The 19,612-nt window shown below is 36.1% G+C and overlaps 1 protein-coding gene across 3 annotated transcripts in view; it reads right to left on the bottom strand.

The window, feature by feature from the left end:
* Positions 1-19,612, bottom strand: part of fnip1 (folliculin interacting protein 1) — a 99,148-nt gene that overhangs the window by 70,950 nt on the left and 8,586 nt on the right. For 2 of the 3 annotated variants that reach the window (XM_059990599.1, XM_059990601.1), the window contains exon 2: positions 5,039-5,156. In XM_059990599.1, coding sequence (XP_059846582.1) covers positions 5,039-5,156 — 118 coding nt within the window. Of the gene's footprint in view, positions 1-5,038; positions 5,157-10,565; positions 10,601-19,612 lie in introns of those variants that run through there. The other variant, XM_059990600.1, reaches the window with a different exon arrangement.

Raw genomic sequence — 19,612 nt, 5'->3', positions numbered from 1 at the left:
TTTATCGACAGCTATTTTAATAGTATTGCCAACAAAAGAGAGATCTTTTAAAGCCAACATCATATAGACCTATTTCTTTGTTGAATACTGACTATAAAATAATAGTAAAGATTTTATCTAATAGATTATCTAAATACTTACCAAAATTAATACACATGGACCAAACAGGATTTATTAAAAATAGACAATCAGCAGATAATGTAACTCGGTTACTTAGCATAATTCATTTGGCACAAAAGAGGGAAGAAATGAGTGTGGCAGTTGCTTTGGATGCAGAAAAAGCATTTGATAGATTGTAATGGGATTTTTTATTTAAGGTATTGGAAAAATATGGATTAGGAGTATCTTTTATAAAATGGATTAAAAACTTAAATACTAACCCCAAAGCTAAAGTGGTGACAAATGGCCAAATTTCAACATTATTTCAGTTAACAAGGTCAACTTGACAAGGTTGTTCATTATCACCTGCTTTATTTGTGTTGGCGATAGAACCATTAGCTGAATTAATTAGAACTGATTCAGATATTATAGGTTTCAGAGTTAATCAGGAGGAATATAAGATTAACTTATTTGCTGATGATGTTCTGATTTAGCTAACTAACCCATTCCATTCGTTGCGTAAATTATCTTCTAGATTGGAAGAATATGGGAAAATATCAGGGTACAAAATAAATTGGGATAAAAGTGAAATTTTACCCCTTACTAAAGGAGATTATAGTCAATTTCGATTAATAACTCAATTTAGATGGCCGATAAATGGTATAAAGTATTTAGGTATAAGAGTTGATAATGATATCAAGAATTTATATAAACTAAATTATTTGCCATTATTGAAAAAAATTCGAGGATCTTGATAAATGGATGATGTTACCAATAACATTAATAACATTAACATCAATGCTGTAAAAATGAATATATTCCCTAGATTACAATATTTATTCCAAATACTACCAATAAAATTACCGCAGAAGGTTTTTTCAAGAGTTAAATAAATGTGTGAGGAAATTCCTTTGGAAAGATGTCAAGAATATCGTTGGAAAAATTGACATGGAAATTTGACCTAGGAGGGTTACAATTACCAAATTTTAAGAATGATTACAAAGCAAATCAACTTAGATTTATTGCAATTTTTTTGATGAAGATAAACCGGCATGGATTAGAATAGAATTAGATAAAATAGGAGAAAATATACCAGAAGAATTTATATATAAATGGGAATCTAAATGGATACGGGAACAGAAAGAATCTCCTATACTAAAACATTTGATTGATTTATGGAATATGATAAATGTTGATGATGAGATAAAGAAATCTTTATCAGCAAAGAGACCTTTAATTCAAAATAAACTTATCCCTTTTACAATCGATAATCAACTTTTATATAACTGGTTTCACAAAGGGATTAGATATATAGGAGATTGTTTTGAAGGAGGTATATTAATGTAATTTGACCAATTAAAGAATAAATATAAAATACCAAATAACACTCTTTTCTGTTATTTCCAATTAAGGGCTTATTTAAGAGATAAACTGGGTCAAACAATGTTATTGCCAAAATCTAATGAAATAGAAACTTTAATTCATAAAGGAAAAATTTTTAAAATTATTTCTGGTATGTATAATTTGATTCAAAAACAGGCAATTATACAAGGAATTCATAAATCAAGACAAAAATGGGAAACTGATTTGAATATTAAAATTGATGAAACAAGTTGGTTATTATGTCTTGACAGTATGACAAATACAATAAATGGTCGACTAAGATTAGTACAATATAACTTTTTACATCAAATATATATTACACCACAAAAAATAAATAGATTAAACTCAAATTTATCTGATCAATGTTTTCGATGTAATCAAGAAATTGGTACTTCTTTTACACTCTACTTGGTCTTGTTTTAAAATTCAACCTTTATGGACAAATTTAAGAGTTTTACTGGAACAAATTATTGGAATACAACTGCCACATAATCCAACATTATTTTTACTAGGTGATATTGAAGGGATAAAATCAAAATCCAAATTGAACAAATATCAGAAAGAATTCATAAAAATTGCATTGGCAGTAGCCAAAAAGGCTATTGCAGTTACTTGGAAATCGGATACATATTTAAGTATAGATTGTTGGAAGAATGAAATTTTTAGCTGCATTCCACTTGAAAAAATTTACTAAAGATAGGATTGAATATACAGGTGCTACGGAGATAAAATTATTGGTTATCTGGGGAAAGAAATATACTTATTAAAGCTATTATGAACTCCGTGGAGCATGTGGGGATCTTCCGATATCCAGGCATTCTTTCTTTCTTTCTTTCTTTTTTCTTCTCTTTTTTTTCTATAGGGATATGTTTGGGGGGAGGGGTTAAGGGGAGGGGGGGATGGGTTGACTTTTTTTTCTTTCTGTAACCTATTTGAAAATTCAATTTAAAAAAAAGTGAGTCCATATGTTGTGGGAACAGTTCAGGGATGGCAGCGAGTGAAACTGAGTGAAGCTATCCCCTCTGGTTGTACAGCATGATGGTTGAGGAGGATTAACCATTCCTGATGCTGGTTCCTGTACTTTCTTCCTGATGGCAGCAGTGAGAAGAGTACATGGCCTGGGTGGTGGGGATCGTTGGTGATGGATGCTGTTTACCTGCTCTGTGTAGATGTCCTTGATGGTTAGGAGGGTGGGCTGTATCCACTACAAATTTGTCAGAGTTTTAGATGTCATGCCAAATCTTTGCAAACATCAAGGAGAGGCACTACTATCACAAACAAGAGAAAATCTGCAGATGCTGGAAATCCAAAGCAATGCACACAAAATGCTGGAGGAACTCAGCAGGCCAGGCAGCATATATGGGATAGAATACAGTTGATGTTTCAGGCCGAGACCCTTCTGCAGGACTGGAGAAAAGCAGCTGAGGAGTAGATTTAAAAGGTGGGGGAGGGAGAGAGGAATAGAAGGTGATAGGTGAGACTTGAAGAGGGAGGGATGAAGTAAAGAGCTGGGAAGTTGATTGGTGAAAGAGATACAGGGCTGGAGAAGGAGGAGTCTGGCAGAAGAGGCACAAGAGGCACTGCTATGCTTTCTTTGTAATGGCACTTGCGTAGTGCGTCTAGGACAGATCCTGAGCAAGTGCCATTATGAAGAAAGCACAGCAGCACCTCAGCTTCCTTAGAAGTTAAACTGAAAAATGAAAATAAATTCAAAGAATTAAATAAAACTTTAAAATACTAACATTAACTTAATATCTTGCAGCTTTTATCTAACACAAATCAATGGGAGAACTTTCTGGGCCGAATCTAAACTGGTGTGTGATTTTTTGAATAAATTCCCCCAAAAATGTTGCTGAATTATCACAACTATTTCCACTGATGAAATCTGTGAGGGAGTCTCATGTCAGAGCTTAGTTGGCAATGTACCAGAAAATAGCTGTGAATTAGTATGACATGCCCAGTTTTCATATGTGCACACGGGGAAATCCCAAACAGTGGCATTTCCTAACAAAATCCAACCACAATTTCCATCAGACATTCACAGCTAAAAAATATCTATTTTAGGAGTCCAGGAACTTTCCTGGAAAATGCAGCTGAGGAATTGCAATTAAATACCAACTTTAAACTCCTCGACTTTAAATTGCTCAATGTTATCATTTCTACTTTCCCAAACCCTGAACCAAAATAATCTAAAAGTTAACCTATAATGAGGCCACCTCAGAAATCGTAAAAAGTCAATCCCCCACATTGTCACTCTTCTCCTCCGTAAGTCCAATGTTAATGAAGATACCTGGCTACCTCTTCACACCCATTCCTCATTTCTCTCCCTCTTTTCCCAGTTCCACACCCACTGCAGTCACTCATTTGTCCTCAAGAAATCCTTTTCAAAGTTCAAAGCAACTTTGTTATCAAAGTACATACATCTCCCCATATACTATACTGAGATTCATTGTCTTGCAAGAATCCACAGTAAAACAAATGGGGAATTTTAGGTCCCCAATTTGCAATCCAAAAGATACACCCAACATCTGTTTAATTTTCCAATTCAGAACTTCAGGTTTCTGGTTAAAGATTTCATCTACATTTAACTCCTACATCCAGAGCACTGATTTATCACAATTTAATGACCACCCTCAAAGAAGATCATCAATATGAAATTACAACTAAATTACCTAAAAGTGAACTATTACACAAAATCACAAGAAATCCTCATGTACTTAAAACTCCATTTGACATTTACTCCCCCTCCTAAACTTAAGCATCTCCTCTTCACTTTTGAAAAGAAAAATGCAAAGTGGAAATCAAATATTAGTCAAAAGATCTTCAACCACTCAAGTGCTCATCATTAAGAAACTACGTTTAAGATTATTTTTTCTTAGATCAGAATATTTCTCAAAAGAACTGCAACTGCTTCCATTTTCCAAAATTCAGACTCATTTTCATAACTTCAGTCACCAACACATCACGCTGTTGAATGATAATCATATGACTTCCTTAAAAACAAAACTCATGAGATAAAACTGCACAGAAACCAGAAATAAATATTTCTTTCACCATTCTTAGCACATGGTAACCACACATCTAAGTCTGAGGGGTGAGGGGGGGGGAGGAAGCCTGGGATATAAAATATTGCCATTTTCGTGTTTATATTTCAGACGTCATTTGCCCATGGGATTTTGTTTTACTGTCATGAAGGGAAAATAGACTGCATAACTTTAAAAGCTTTTGGATCGTGTAAACAAGTCACAGGTGATATATGGTTTCTTTTTAACTGTTTTCACTACCTTTTCTCAATGCAATATGAGAAATCCATATGGCTGCCAATAAAAATCATGCAACATTGCAATGGGGGACTGAGACTTTGGTTTGGAGGCAGCCACTGCTGGGATATAAATGAGTATCATTTTTGATAAGGAAATAAAAGTTCAGAAATTGTCTTGTGTAGTTTCTGTTAGAGTACTTCAGACCTAATTAAAATATTGTAGAACTACATGTGTAAAATAGGTGTTTTATTCTATTTTAATCATTAGATAAATAGGAAAAAAATCCAACTTACTGAAGATGAAGTTTCTTCAGTTTTCTTGGAATCAAACAGCACATTCCTCCCGCGTCGCTCACAATCCTGGTAGACTATAAGTCTTATCTGGCTGGGATTGAACTCTGGAGCAGGCCAGCTTGAAAGAAAATGGTCACATAGTGATTGATAACTGCAACTAATACATAAATTTGTATTTACTGGCAATTTATAAATTGCTATCATGAATTTGAGTGACATCCCAGAAAACTTGATCACATATTTGCAATTTGCTTTCTAATCTCCCTCGAGTTTTGCAAGGATTTGCCAAAACAAGACTTTATTTTGCTGAAAACCAAACCAAGGATGGATGGAAGGCACATACCTACAATAATGCAGAAACACATAATATCTAGGTACTTTAATTCAGCAAATTATATAACCTGCTATAACCATAATAACAAGTTTTCCAAGATCTCTGTCTTTTTGGATTGTATCTTTGTTATACTGCTGAAACTGCACTTTTTGACAGGATGTCCTACAAAGAGACTCAAAAATTCCTCATTACTAAACCAATAGCTTCAGTGCACAGAGAAGATGACTCTAAATGCCCATATACCTCTCATGGCAAGTTAGGAAACTATTTTTGCAACCAGTTTCTGGAATCTCACAACCTTTCAAAAATAATCAAATCTTAAATAAACATCATTAACCTACTGGGAGGAGATGTAGGGGCTAAGCAGTGGAAATCATGAACAAAGAGAATTATTTCATCCTCTACAATATTGCATGGAAATAATCAGTAAGAAAAAATAAATTCCTCCTCCCACCAGCCCTTGCACTCCTCCACCATCAGACTGTCAGAGGTTGAAAGCATTCTGTAAATGACCTTTAGGAATGCATTGTGCATTGAAGAGTTGCAGTTCAGCAAAGTACCATTTCTGAAAATAACTTGGGCCAAAAAGGCAGAAAAATGAACATAGGGTGTGTCCCACTTATAGGTTTATATTACTGAACTGCTGGAAGATCTAATTGTGTGATTTAATTCTAAATCATTTAGGGGAAAAATTACATGACTGATTAATAATGGAATTACAAGATGTTTATTAAAGTATGCTATTTAGGCTGAGAAAATGAATTGCTTTTGCTTGTCTGAAATTTCTCAGCTGTGTATTGGAACAAATGCAGAAGATTACATGCCTAGCTGAGAGAATAAACAACATATTGTATTAAATGAAATCTCTAGAATGCTGGCATAGCACAAAGCTTAGAGATGCATGCTACAAAGAGCACTACTTTCATCAGTAATATTTATAGCTTTCCTACCCACTCGTTTGCTTTCCCATTACAATGCTGCTTGAATTTTCAATTCAGAACCAAGTCCACCTTCATACTACTTCTTAAATTAAACTTTAAGCATAAGAAAGGGACTGGGTGCCATGAAGAGAGATGGCTGTTTTCTCCTGATCCCACCATTCTGGAGTCATAAGTCAAATGGCTAACAAACGTGAGCAACTATACATTTACTTATTAAAGGTCCAAAACCAAATGAGTTCAAGAAGTATGTATCCAATATTAATTGGATTCAAAACATTTACCTCCCATCCAAAGGTAGCACTAAGGTAGCTGGCAAAACAAAAGATTCAAAGAAAGACAGATGTTTTCTTCGATGAGGCAGATAAAAGTTTCACTTTGTAGTTATAACATAAAATTATTACAGAATTAATATTAAGATACGTGGAAGACATTAGTTTCTTTAACATATGCCAATGTACTTCACAGGAAGTTTTATAAAATTTAACACCAAGTCATATTAGGAGATGACACAAAGAGAAGTGTTTTGATGGGAGGCTTAAAGAAAGCATGAGAAATTTAATAAGAAAACTGCAGAGTTTAGTACTTGTCAACCCAAGGCATGATAACCAGGAAGAGCAGATTCAGTTGGAATGAATGAAAAGCCAGAACGTAGGGTCGCACATGGAGGCTGTCAAACTGAAAGGGATTATGAGACTGGGTGTGCACATGGTTTGTACAGTGCAAAGTTTGTGAGCAGTGTGCGATGTGTGTCAATGCACATCAGAAAACAAAGGGATTGAAAGCCAACAGGGCTTAGTGTGAGACACTGCTTGGACAGCTGAGTTTTGGCTGGCCACAAGTTTACAATATTAATATGAAGGGCTGTAGTCAGAAAAAAAACAATGACATGGGTATAAATAATTGCAGCAAATGAGCTGAAGTAGGGATAGAACTGGGAGAGAACAAATGGATGGCTTTATTGATAGTGTGGCTAACTGGTCTGGAGATGATCTCAGGTCAAAGGGCTAAAGAATAGAGATCATGCCCACTGAAGAACAGTAGCTATGCTAGGAATGGACTACGTCATCCTTTAGTATATCAATAATTGCATGTTATAACTAGGAATTTGATAGTGATACAACTACTCAAATTTGACAAACAACACAAAATCTGCAGATGCTGTAAATCAAGGTAACACATGCAAAATGTAGGAGAAACTCAGCATGTCCAAAAGAAGGATCTTGGCCTAAAATGTCCACTGTTTACTCTTTTCCATAGATGCTGCCTGGCCTGCTGAGTGTGAGTTCCTTCAGCGTTTTGTGTGTGCTACCTTCTACATTGTTATGTTTTTCTCCTCTAGAATGATAACACACGTTGGGATACTTAATATAATGAATTCTGTCTTCCAATATTTCTCTACATATAACTTTAAGGAACATAGCAGTGACAGAACAGAGATACTATTTATCAGAGTTTGATTACACTATAAACAGAACTGCCTAATGTTGGGTGCCAGAAATGGATAAAGGCCACTTCCTAGCACTGATGTCTCTCATTTAAATTTGCACAAAGCAAAACTCACATATGAAGTTATTCAGCTCCAACACAATCCAATTAGATCTTGTTAACCAAATTCTATGATAACCAATTTGTAAACTGATGTAAATAAGACAATAAAACTTGCAATTGGTTTTAAAATCCTGTGAGACAAAAAGGCAGAAATGCAGCATTTGTTACTCAGTATAACAAATTCCCTCAGACCGCTTTTCCAAAAGACTATGACACAATTGGTCTGGAACATAAATATGTATTTTATCTCAAAATTTTAACTTTTCCCTATACAGCAGCACAATTCTATTAAGTCTCACAAATCTTCTGAAAATCGGAAGCACATCCCTCATATGGTACAGCTTGCACACAATTTCAGTAAAAGGAAAAAAATGTTAAAAGCAACATTTTCTACTGTTGGGTTTACAAAAATAAACCCGTAAAGTTTCAGCCTCTTATTCCTGCTTAATTGCAAAATTTCAAAAGAGTTGGTTATAACAAGGAAGCTTTCATAAAGAATCTTAGCTGCTTAAAGATTTAAAAAAATTAAGAGAATATTTAATGCACAACATCAACACCAACAATTATTTAAAAATATACCTGGGTAACATTGTTGCTTGGGAAATCCAGCAATGTAATCCACAGAAAGGTTTCTTTGCTTGCACACCCTTACTAATAATAGCTCTGTATTAGGTTCATCCTGCAGCACAAGGCTGTCAGGTGACACACACACAGTGATGTGAACACTCTGTCAAAGGTAATTCCAAGTTCAACCGCACAAACTGCATAGGAGCTTGCAATTTTCTAGATTCTTGGTTACAGCAGATGTTGCGTGGTCTAGTCCCTCCACAACTGGAAAACATTACTTGTTTCTAGATCAGAGCTATTTGTTGTTTACAGCAATACAACCTTGTTCCCAAATGGTCATGCAGATGAATAATTAGGAAGAACAGCAAAAGGCACAACTCCTGCCCCACCTCTCTCCTCCTCTTTGATGCATCAGGATGCCTTGCATAATCACAGATAGGAAGCTGATGTTGACTCAAGAACTGGCGTATATAACAATCATGTGACCTGACTCAATGTACCACCTGGATCCATTTGGAACATTGCCAACCAATCCCTGCGTCAGGAAGCCTCCAAAAGCCTACACTATTCTAAGTAAACTAAACTCTTTTTTCCATTTCACTCAATAACAAAAACCCTGTACATTCACCCAGCTGAACACAACAGCACTTGTTCAATGTCCTTTGTCTGGTATAATAAGGCGTAGTTTATCAAACAATCCTGTGCAATACTGGCTGGTACTGAATTTTTTTTCTACCCAACCCCTGCCCCATTTTCAAAACAAACCAACTTCATCTTAAATATATAATTAGCAACTGGACATCTACCAATAAATGACATTTTTTTAAAAAAATCAATTGTTTAAAAAATAAATTAATTTCCTTATACACACTCAAGAATTTCATCCTTTCTTAGAGGATGTCCTTCAAGGATAGCAGAGGGTTATTTAGGGTGATAATGGGAAATGTACTTATATCTTTCTTCAGTGGGTTATTGAGTAGCAGTCACAAGGGAAACACAATCTATGATGTCTAATACTAGAAACTAGGTCATCACAAGTCTTCAGTGCAGTTTAGTTCATTAATTGGTCTTTTAACCTACTTTATGTAACATCATCACAACGGATGGCACTACAGGAAAAAGGGATATTGAAATTGCATGCTCCCAATGATATTACAGAAAAAGTATTATGTATAGCATGAAAAACAGTTTTTAAATAACTTTCATAAAACTCAGCACTGCGCATCTATACACTAAACATTATACCATTTAATGGATAGTAATGATAACAATCAAGTGATGTAATTTTGCTTTCTGCATCACTCAAAGAGTGCTACCAAGTGACATAGGGTTCCCAAAACATCCACTTCAATAACCAACCTCTTGTGGCCTTCATTCCTGGTTGATCGGCACCTGATATTTCGCGTTAGATCAAATTATGGGAAAATATTAGTAGTTAAGTTTGGATGATTTGGGAAGAACTGAACATTTATTCAAATGTTCCAGCTAAGGATTTCTATCTTTGCAAATTAAATACATCAAATGTTCCTCTAATCCTCGTTTCCTCCTTCCATTAGTACCCAGAGCAGCTTGTGACTAATGCTGCTTTACCCAGAGTTATCAATTGTTCAGTTTCGCTTTCATGCAAGAAGTTCATAGTTTCAAATCACCACTCCAGAGACAAAATTGAAGGCTGAAAGACTGACGTTCTAGTCCAGTGCCAATGAAGTGCTATGCTGTTAGCCAAAAAAAATTCTGCCGGAAAAACTCCATTTCAGGGAGCATTTATCGAGGGGAAATGGACAGTTGAAGTTTCAATTTGACATATCTTTTATGAGATACTTAAATCAACATCCTATCTAATGAAAAGGATCCAGTAGCACCCTTGCAAAAATGAGAGTGCTATTCTCAATATTTGATCAATACCCATCCCTCAACCAAATTCAACATTACTAGATTGTGTTAAGCTTTCTTTTTTCCCTCAGGCCACCCAAAAAAGTGCTGAATAGCTCTACTGATTAATAAAACAAATTTAATAGCATTTTAAAAAGAGGCCTGAAGACTTTCAAACTGATAGACATGTTAAAAGCAATGGCATTACAGTTGTTTTCACAAAGCACAAAGTATATGGTTAGAAGTATTTGAACCTTATACTTACATACAGAATATACAATACATAAAGCACAATTAGATGACAATAAGGATGCATGGTTATGCATATACAGCTTTTTGTATTTGCCAAACAAGAAATTGCAGAATGATAACTGATTTGCATTTCTGAGAATTCATCACGCTCATTATGACAGCAATAAAAAACTAGCCTATAGTGAAAACTCTTTGAAAATACATTCCTAACTGCATAGTAATTAAGGTGTGTTGTGTCTATCCAGCTCATGTGACTCTGCTCATGTGTTGTGACTCAATGTCACAAGATAGAAACCAGCTGTGGAAAAAAAAACAAGGATACAAGTCCCGAACTTTTGATTGCAATAAGATGCATTGTTTACAGTCGAATTTAAATATCCTTCCTCATTTTAATGCATCTTTTGGCATGATTTTTGTATTATTTGAAAATAATTTGTTAATTAAAATCCAGGTAAAGACACAGGATAGCATTTGCAGGTTAGCATTTCCCATTTAATTATATAAAAACAAGTTCTCCATATCATTAGGGAACTAAAATGGACATTACACCAACATACCAATTCACTTTATTCTCACCAACTAATAAAGTCCCATTTAAAGAATAATGAGGAATGGAAGGAGAGGCAAAAGCAGGAAATAAACTAATTCAAGCAAACTGTCAATGGTAAACCTCAAAAAGCTTTGTTCAAAGTAGCAGATTGACAAATCGCCAATGAGTGTCATTTTAAAATTAAGAGCTCAAATTTCTCAGCTTTTAAGTTTGGTACAGTTTGTCAACATTTTCTGACTTTAAAAAAAAGTGTTTGTCAAAATCGAGTATTTGTTTTTCCAAATAAAAGCACTCCAGTCTCTACAAATCTCAAATCAAAACTAGTCACTATGGACTAATTCAAGCTCTTTCTTAATTATTTCCACAACATCTTCATCTTCTTTAATCAATTACTACCTGCATTTTTGCTCTTTTTCACCAACACCAACCAACTCATCCCACAGACAAGTACGGCTAATCATAAATCTATGTGAACACTTTGAAAGTTCTGTACAACATTAAAGAAAATTAATGACAATGTCATCTTGAATTTACATTACCAGCAAAGAGTTGTATCAATAGGCTAAAATTTAGACTTTCAGGGCCATTTTCAGTGTTCACATACATTAAATGCAAAAAAAAGATATACTGTTTTAACAAGAACTTGGCTTTTTAAACATTTGTTTTTTTCTATGGTGTGCATCTTTTGTACCAGTTTTGAAACAATATTGAGAGGTTTGGTGCTGAATAGCTGTCCCTTAAAGTATTTATTCATTTCCTGTTTACACTTCCTCCAAACTTATTTTCTATTCCTCACTGATGTCTTTACCATTCTATTTCATCTAACTCCATCAGCTCTTTTGTCATTTCTCCTCCTACTCCCATTGTCACTCACAGTTCTTTGTTCTCCCTTCTTCCCATACTTTTTACCTCTTTTCTCTTTCAGATGCAAAACACTTGCTTTTCTCTCTGCAGATAATCTTAATGGGCTGCTGTGGATTTTCTTTTTATATGTTAAGAGAGGGACAAAAGCCTCTTCAACCATATTGGTGTAACAGACCTCAGGAAAGAATGCAGGGAGGCGAAGTTTCTTCTATAAAAATACAATTTTAAACAATGAATTGATAGCTAAAATAGTTTCCATAAAATTATCCTTTTCCTGTTTTTTCTAGATTTCACCCGTTTCTAACATTTGAAGAAGCCATTTGATATTACTCTCCCACCACTGCCTAAATGAATCTTACCCAATAGGAGACATAGAAGCAGCACTGTATTAATCATTACACAAGGAAATCTGCAGATGCTGGAAATTCAAGCAACACACACAAAATGCTGGTGGAACGCAGCAGGCCGGGCAGCATCTATAGGGAGAAGCGCTGTCGACGTTTCGGGCCTTCGTCAGGACTAACTGAAAGGAAAGATAGTAAAATATTTGAAAGTAGGGGGGGAGGGGAAAACGCAAAATAATAGAAGACCAGAGGGGGTGGGGTGAAGCTGAGAGCCGGAAAGGTGATTGGCAAAAGGGTTACAGAGCTAGAAAAGGGAAAGGATCATGGGACCGGAGGCCTAGGGAGAAAGAAAGTGTTGTGTCCCTTGAGGCTACTACAGATTTTCTTTTGTGAATAAGTGAGTAACAATGGGTTCTTATGCAAATACAAATGAGATTAGGAATCATCAGGGGAAGTAGACCATTTGGCTTTTCAAGTCTTCTCTGCCATTCAATACCAAACCTTTATCTTAAGGTTGATCCTACCTACCATATTCCCATTCTAAGCCACATCTTGCTGTCTTCAGAGATCCAAATTACTTCCTGATAATTGCAATATTTATGATCAAAAGTACTTCAAAATGCACATTTGAAAGTATTGTCTTAAATAATTTCAATTGCTCACATGGGAAATAGAGTGGAATAAAACTTTAGTGACCCAAATTTGTCACACGAGACCATCATGAATTAACAAATATTCTCTTTTTCAGTTCTAAGGGAATAATACCCACAAATAGGTTGCACAACACATGATACTCCCTCCCCCCGCTTTCTAGAAACTTGTACAATGACCTATCATACAAATGATATATATATATCCTTTTATCATGGTATAAGATAAATAAAACAAAAATTATGTGAACTTACAATAACATTTTGTAAATTGATGTTATCTGCCAATAATAAACTGACAACCACATCCTAACCCCCAAAAATATTACAGTAGAATGCCTGATCGTGATATATTGGAAAATATATCAAAATGTCTATAAAATTACAACTAATATGTATTTTCTTAGCTATGGGATCAGAATTATTGTTTAAAAAAAAGCAAACCTAGCTATTAGATTTTCAATATTAACCATGTTGATGTACAAATTAAATGCAAAGAGTGGCAGTTCAATATTAAATTATTGATAAAGCAAACAAAACTCTGAACAATTGAACAAGGGTCTTGAGAGCCCTTAAGTGCTATCATATTTTAAGTTGTTTTGCATGAATATGATCACATACTGTAAGATAAACTCTAATCAAAAGTACGTCAATGCCACCCCATTGTAAAGCCAGAATTGTAAATATTACCATACTCATAGCTATCAAACGCCTAATCTAATCTTGATCTTTTGGTTTGAACCAAAATTGTGCTTACATTGCCTATGGGAGAGCTCAAGGAGATTACTGCTGAAGTTTCTATCTTTCTAAATTTAACAAAATAAAACTTCCAAAATAGTATAATCACAATCAACCAGAATGACTTGCTGTACTAAGAACATCTGCCTGTGTTATGACAATGGCATAGATAGCTCTGTTGTATGGGGAGCAATCACAACTACAGTGAGGTTTGGTGATTTTAGCTGGACTCTACATGGACAATGGGAGGGTCACTGAGTCATTGATCTGAAATGTTAACTCCACATGTTCCTCTCTATAGATACTGGCTCACCTGCTGAAGTGCTCACAGCACTTCCAGCATTTTAGTTATTATTCATATAATTACAGCACATGATTCTGACTGAACAGAATATCCAAAGTGAAAAAGTAACCACTAAAGGATGACCTGATGAGCAGCTTCCTGTCTTTTAATTTTGTACTTGCAGTTTAATAAAACTGACCTCAATAAAGAATTGGCCAAATGTACAATGATTAAGAACATGACAACACAGGCCTTTGAATTCTCGGATAGACTTAGGACAGATTATGAAATCTAACATGAAATAACGCAATATATTGAAAATCTTGTAACAATAATCAAAACTGTTATGGAACTTTACCCAAAATGCTTTAAAGTGGAATTATGATTGGTCTGAATCACTCTGTTATTTTGGACTTACGCATTTTCTAAAGAGCTTGCATCCTGCATGATCACTTTATAACTTATCTTGTGACCAGAAGGATGAAGCATGAATATTTGGAAATGGGAAGTAAAAATTTGCTTTTGGTATCATGTGAATGATATGACTATTGCATTCCCTATTGAAGGGAAAACAAATTCTTGATGCTGCTGACAAGAATCCTAGCTGATTCTAAGAGTGCTGTATTGTAATAAAATCATGTATTCATTTCCGCTGCTTGCAGGTGTCAAGCAAAGGATTCTGTGTGAATAAAAGTTGTAACATAAGCAAGTAGAAAAATCATTAAGGAGAAAGCCATCCATTTCTTGAACTTGCTCAGCCATTCAATAATATTGTGGCTAATCTGATCAATGGCCTCAACTTCATTTTCCTCACTGACCTCCATTATCCTCAATGCCACTATAGTCCACAAAAACTCCCAGCTTTGAATACACTTAATGGCTCTGAAACCACAGCCCTCAAGATTAAGATTAATTTAGAATTACATTTTCACTAACATATGACATTACATTTACCATTTTAGATCATAAGATATAGGAGCAGAATTAAGCCTTTCATCCCATCGTGTCTGCTCTGCCATGTCATCATGGCTCATCCTGAATCTCACTCAACCCCACATGCCTGCCTTCTCGCCATACCCTTTGATGCCCTGACCGATCATGAATTTATCAGCTTCCACTTTAAATATACCCATGGGTTTGGCCTCCACCGCAGTTTTGTGGCTGCAGTACAGCGTAAGGACCCAAAAATCTATAAATTTACAAAAATAACCAGTGCAGAAAAAAATAACAAGGTCATTTTCATGGACTATTCGATAATCTAATGGCAGAGGGGATGAAGCTACTCCTAAACTGTTGAGTGTGGGTTTTCAAGTTCCTGTTTGTCACTCTGATGGTCCTGGATGGTGAGGTCCTTGATAAGGCACTACATCTTCTAGATATTCCTTGATATTGGGGAGGGTTGTGCCCATGATGGAGATGGCTGAATCTACAACCCTCTGCAGCCTCTTTTGATCCTGCACACTGGAGCCTCTACGCCAGGCTATGATGCAACCAGTCATAATGCTCTCCAACTGTAGGAATTTAAGAGTCTTTCGAGAGATACCATATCTCCTCAAACTCCAAATGAAGTAAAGCCCTAAAGTGCCTTCTCATTGATTGCATCAATGTGCTGGACCCAGGACAGATCCTCTGAGCTCTTGAAGCCGCTCATTCTTTCCACTGCCAACCCCTTACTGAGGGCTGGTGTGTTCTCCTGGCTGCCCCTTCTGGAAGTTCACAATCAGTTCCTCACCACCATCTGAGATTCAACCAACAGCATTTTATTATTGGTGATTTTATTGATAGCGTCAAGCTGTGCTTACCACACAGTCAAACAACTATAGCGAGTAGGGAAGCGGGCCAAGCTTGTATTTGAGGTGTGCCTGTACTAACTGACAGCAAGGAGGAGATTTTACTACTAATCCACATTGACTGTGGTCTCCCACCAAGGAAGTCAAGGATCCAATTGGAGAGGGAGGTACAGAGGTCCATATTTTGAAACTTGATATTAGCACTGAGGGAATCCAGTTGCCTGGTTTCTCCAAACCAGAGTGGAGAACTACTGAGATTGCATCTGCTGTAGAACTGTTGCAATGGTAAGTGAATTGCAATGGATCCATGTCCCCACAAAGGCAGGAGTTAATTCTAGCTGTTACGTACCCCGTAACTGGGTGTCAGACCAGCATAGATATATCAGTTGGAGTCTGATAGTACTATATTCAAAGGTGTATATTAGTAAAATAAGGAATAATAAACAATATCAATGATACTGATTAATCTAGAATACCTGCCAGTCCAACACTAAAGTTCCACAAGTGCTGAACTCAGTTTTATTGTATTCACTCACCATTCTAATTTTTGTTATATCTTCATACCACATTTCCCCATTTTGTATTCCATCTGCTATTGCATTCCTACTCAAACTTACCACGTTCTAAACATTCAGTCCCTTCATCTGCTATCAATAGCAAAAATGGAGGGCCTTAACATTTATTGGACTACAAAGTAAAGTTTTTTTCCTAATTATAATAGAAGTGATTGTCATTGTCAATACACCCACAAGAATATCTATAAATATAAACATACATAAAACTGGGAAAGACAAGAAAAAGTTAATTGATAGAGAGCTAAAGTGTATCATAGTTCAAACCGCATACAAGCTTTATCTTAGTAGCCGCTTTTAGGTGCTCATTTATTGCAAATATCTAATCAGTCAATCATGTGGCAGCTTACTCAATGCTTAAAAGCAGGCAGACATGGTCATGAGTTTCAGATGCTGTTTGAACCAAACATTAGAATGTGGGAGAAATGTAATCTCAGTGACAAACCGTGGAATGATTGTTGGTGCCATACGGGGTGGTTCAAGTCTCTCAGAACTGCTGTTCTCTTCGGGTTTTCACACAAAACATTCTCTTAAGTTTACAGAGAATGGTATGAGAAACAAAAAAAGTATCCAGTGAACAGGGCAGTGCCTTGTTAATGAGAGGTCAGAGGAAATTGGCCAGACTGGTTCAAGCTGATAGGAAGGCGACAGTAACTCAAGTAACCACGCGTTACAATAGTGGTGCGCAGAACAGCATCTCCAAATTCATAAGACGTTAAACTTTGAAATAGATAGACCATAGCAGCAGAGGACTATGAACATACACTCAGTAGCCACTTTATTAGCTACATGATGATGGCATCTGTCTGTCTCGAAGGACAATGGATGGTGGCACTGGAGAAACCTCTCTAGAGCACAAGCATGGACAGAAGGTATGGAGATCCTGGGATACGAAGTCATCAAAATCCCCTTCTCAGCCTCACAGGTGTCGTCCAAAGGGGAAGCATTACGTTTGGCACCAAGCTCGACTGCTGGAGCCACCGGAAGGATGTTCAGTAACGTTCAACTGCCTTAGGGGCTCCACTCTGGGCTTTCTGTCTGGGTTTACTCCCGTAGCCTTTGTCTCTCCCAAGGCTGCCCACAAGGCAGTGGGGCCATTTACCCATGGCTGGGGATTAGGTACAGGAAGATACCTAATAAAGTGGCCATTAAGTGTAAAATCAGTCAGATGCTGATTAGACTGAAAACCAAATAATGCTGGTATACCCCAGGATTACCAGAAGCAACATTTGAAGTGCCTTTCCTGCAGACTCTGCATTGCCAACTACTGCTGTGTACTTCTCATTTGCAAAGATCTTAAGGGAAGTACTTCTGCACAGACTTAATCATGCTTCTTAAAACTTGTGACAATACCTGTGACACTAGCAGGAAAATAAAATGCAATACACCAGCACTTACATCAATTCCTGATTTCATAATTAGATCATGCAAGAGAAATCTTATGATAAAGGGAGCAAAGTTTCGATTGCATCATCAATCCAACTTTTCTATATAGCCACTACAGCAACACAAGCAAAAAGCTGCTATATTTTAGCGTAACGGAATAAGGAAGAGTTAATAAAATTTGAATTGAATATTATAAATAGCTGTTAATATAACTCAACTAATCAGATAGGAACTACTAAATATAGTTTCGCTTCCATTGTCCTTTAAGTAAAATTGTAACAAAACCTGAGATGGCTTTTATACAAGTATTCAGGATAAAACAATTATCTTTTATAAGTAATTGTGCTCCAATTTAGTTAAGAGTATGAGAAAGAAAGAGGAAATACGACATCAAACCTCATCAACCTAAATAGATAGCTGTAATTTTTTTAAAAATATGGAGCCTACCACACTTGTGAAATCAAATGATTAATCTCCAATATTTACAAGACTCCAATAGCTGAAAATTATTAGGTGTGTTGATGAAAGCTGTATGTTCCCATTCACCTCCAACTGAACCCAGGTACCTTGCTGTGAACGCGAATACTTCAGTATTCATGAATATGGCAAATGGGTAATACTTCAGGATTAGTCGAATTTCCAAATTCACTCAATACAATGTCAGGTTTTCCATTTACTGATATGCTGTAGATTTGCAGCAGTTACGCCCTTGTCACTTGCTATCACTAGTTAGCTCTTTAGCAACCACAAAATGAATTAACAATCACAAATTTAACATGCAGTTAAACATTTCTCACTAACTGTACATATTCATATCAACCATTAGTGATTCCCTTTGATTGCTTCCTTAAATTTTCCAAGTAATTAAAGTATTCAAATAAATCAGAGGAGTGTCCTCTTCCTGAGGAGATTGAAATGCTTAAGACTCCGCTCCCCCATTCTAACCAATTTTTACAGAAGCACCATCGAGAGTGCCCTGACCAGCTACATTACCATTAGACCGCAAAACCCTACAAAGGATTGCGAGGACTGCCAAGGATTGATCATCAGGATCTCTCTTTCACTAATCCCAAGCTATTTACCAGGAGTGCTGCACATGCAGGGCCCTTAGCATTATCAATGATTCCTCCCATCTGGCCAGTAATCTCTTAGACTCCCCTACTCAGGCAGGAGGTACCGTAGCATTCAGACAAAGACCGTTAGGAATGGAAGCAGCTTCTTCCCCCAGGCTGTGAGACTGCAGAACTCCCTGTCACCACCCAAGTCTTACCACATATGAAGCACCAAATGCGTTTTACTGTTTACTTCTCAAACTTGTGTCATAACTGCACATTATTTATTTATGGTAATATTACTTATTGTGTCAGTTATATGTACTATGTTCTGCACCTTGGTTTGAAGGAACATTGTTCCCTATGGCTAGGTTGAAAGCAGGTTGAAATGACAAACTTGAACTTGAAACACTCAAATTAGTTAAAGCAATCATGTCTTCTCTTTCATGAAACTTGTCTATTAAATAGAAAGTGAAGTAATTAGCAGAGATTTGATGAATAGCATTTAATTATTTGAAGTATCATGTTTGTATTGTCAGTTCATATATGATTTGGTTACAAAGTAAAATGTAAAAAAAGTTTATTCCCCCATTAAAGTTCTGAAACATTTGCTGACAACTGGAAAAGGGGTGGCAGGTATATAATCAGAACTTTTGTCGATTAATCTCTCCTACCTTCCAATCAATCACTGACTTTCCTTATTGTTCTTTCCTCAGATTTACAGATTTTTTTCCTTCTCTGGCTTAATCTAGTATTATGGAAAGGTCATTACTCTGATAATTCAGTTTCTCTTGCCACACATGCTCCAAAATGTGCTGAGTACTTTGAGAA

Source organism: Hypanus sabinus, chromosome 15 (assembly GCF_030144855.1).
Source record: "Hypanus sabinus isolate sHypSab1 chromosome 15, sHypSab1.hap1, whole genome shotgun sequence".
NCBI classification, from domain to species: domain Eukaryota; kingdom Metazoa; phylum Chordata; class Chondrichthyes; order Myliobatiformes; family Dasyatidae; genus Hypanus; species Hypanus sabinus.
This window is presented reverse-complemented; position numbering and strand designations above follow the sequence as displayed.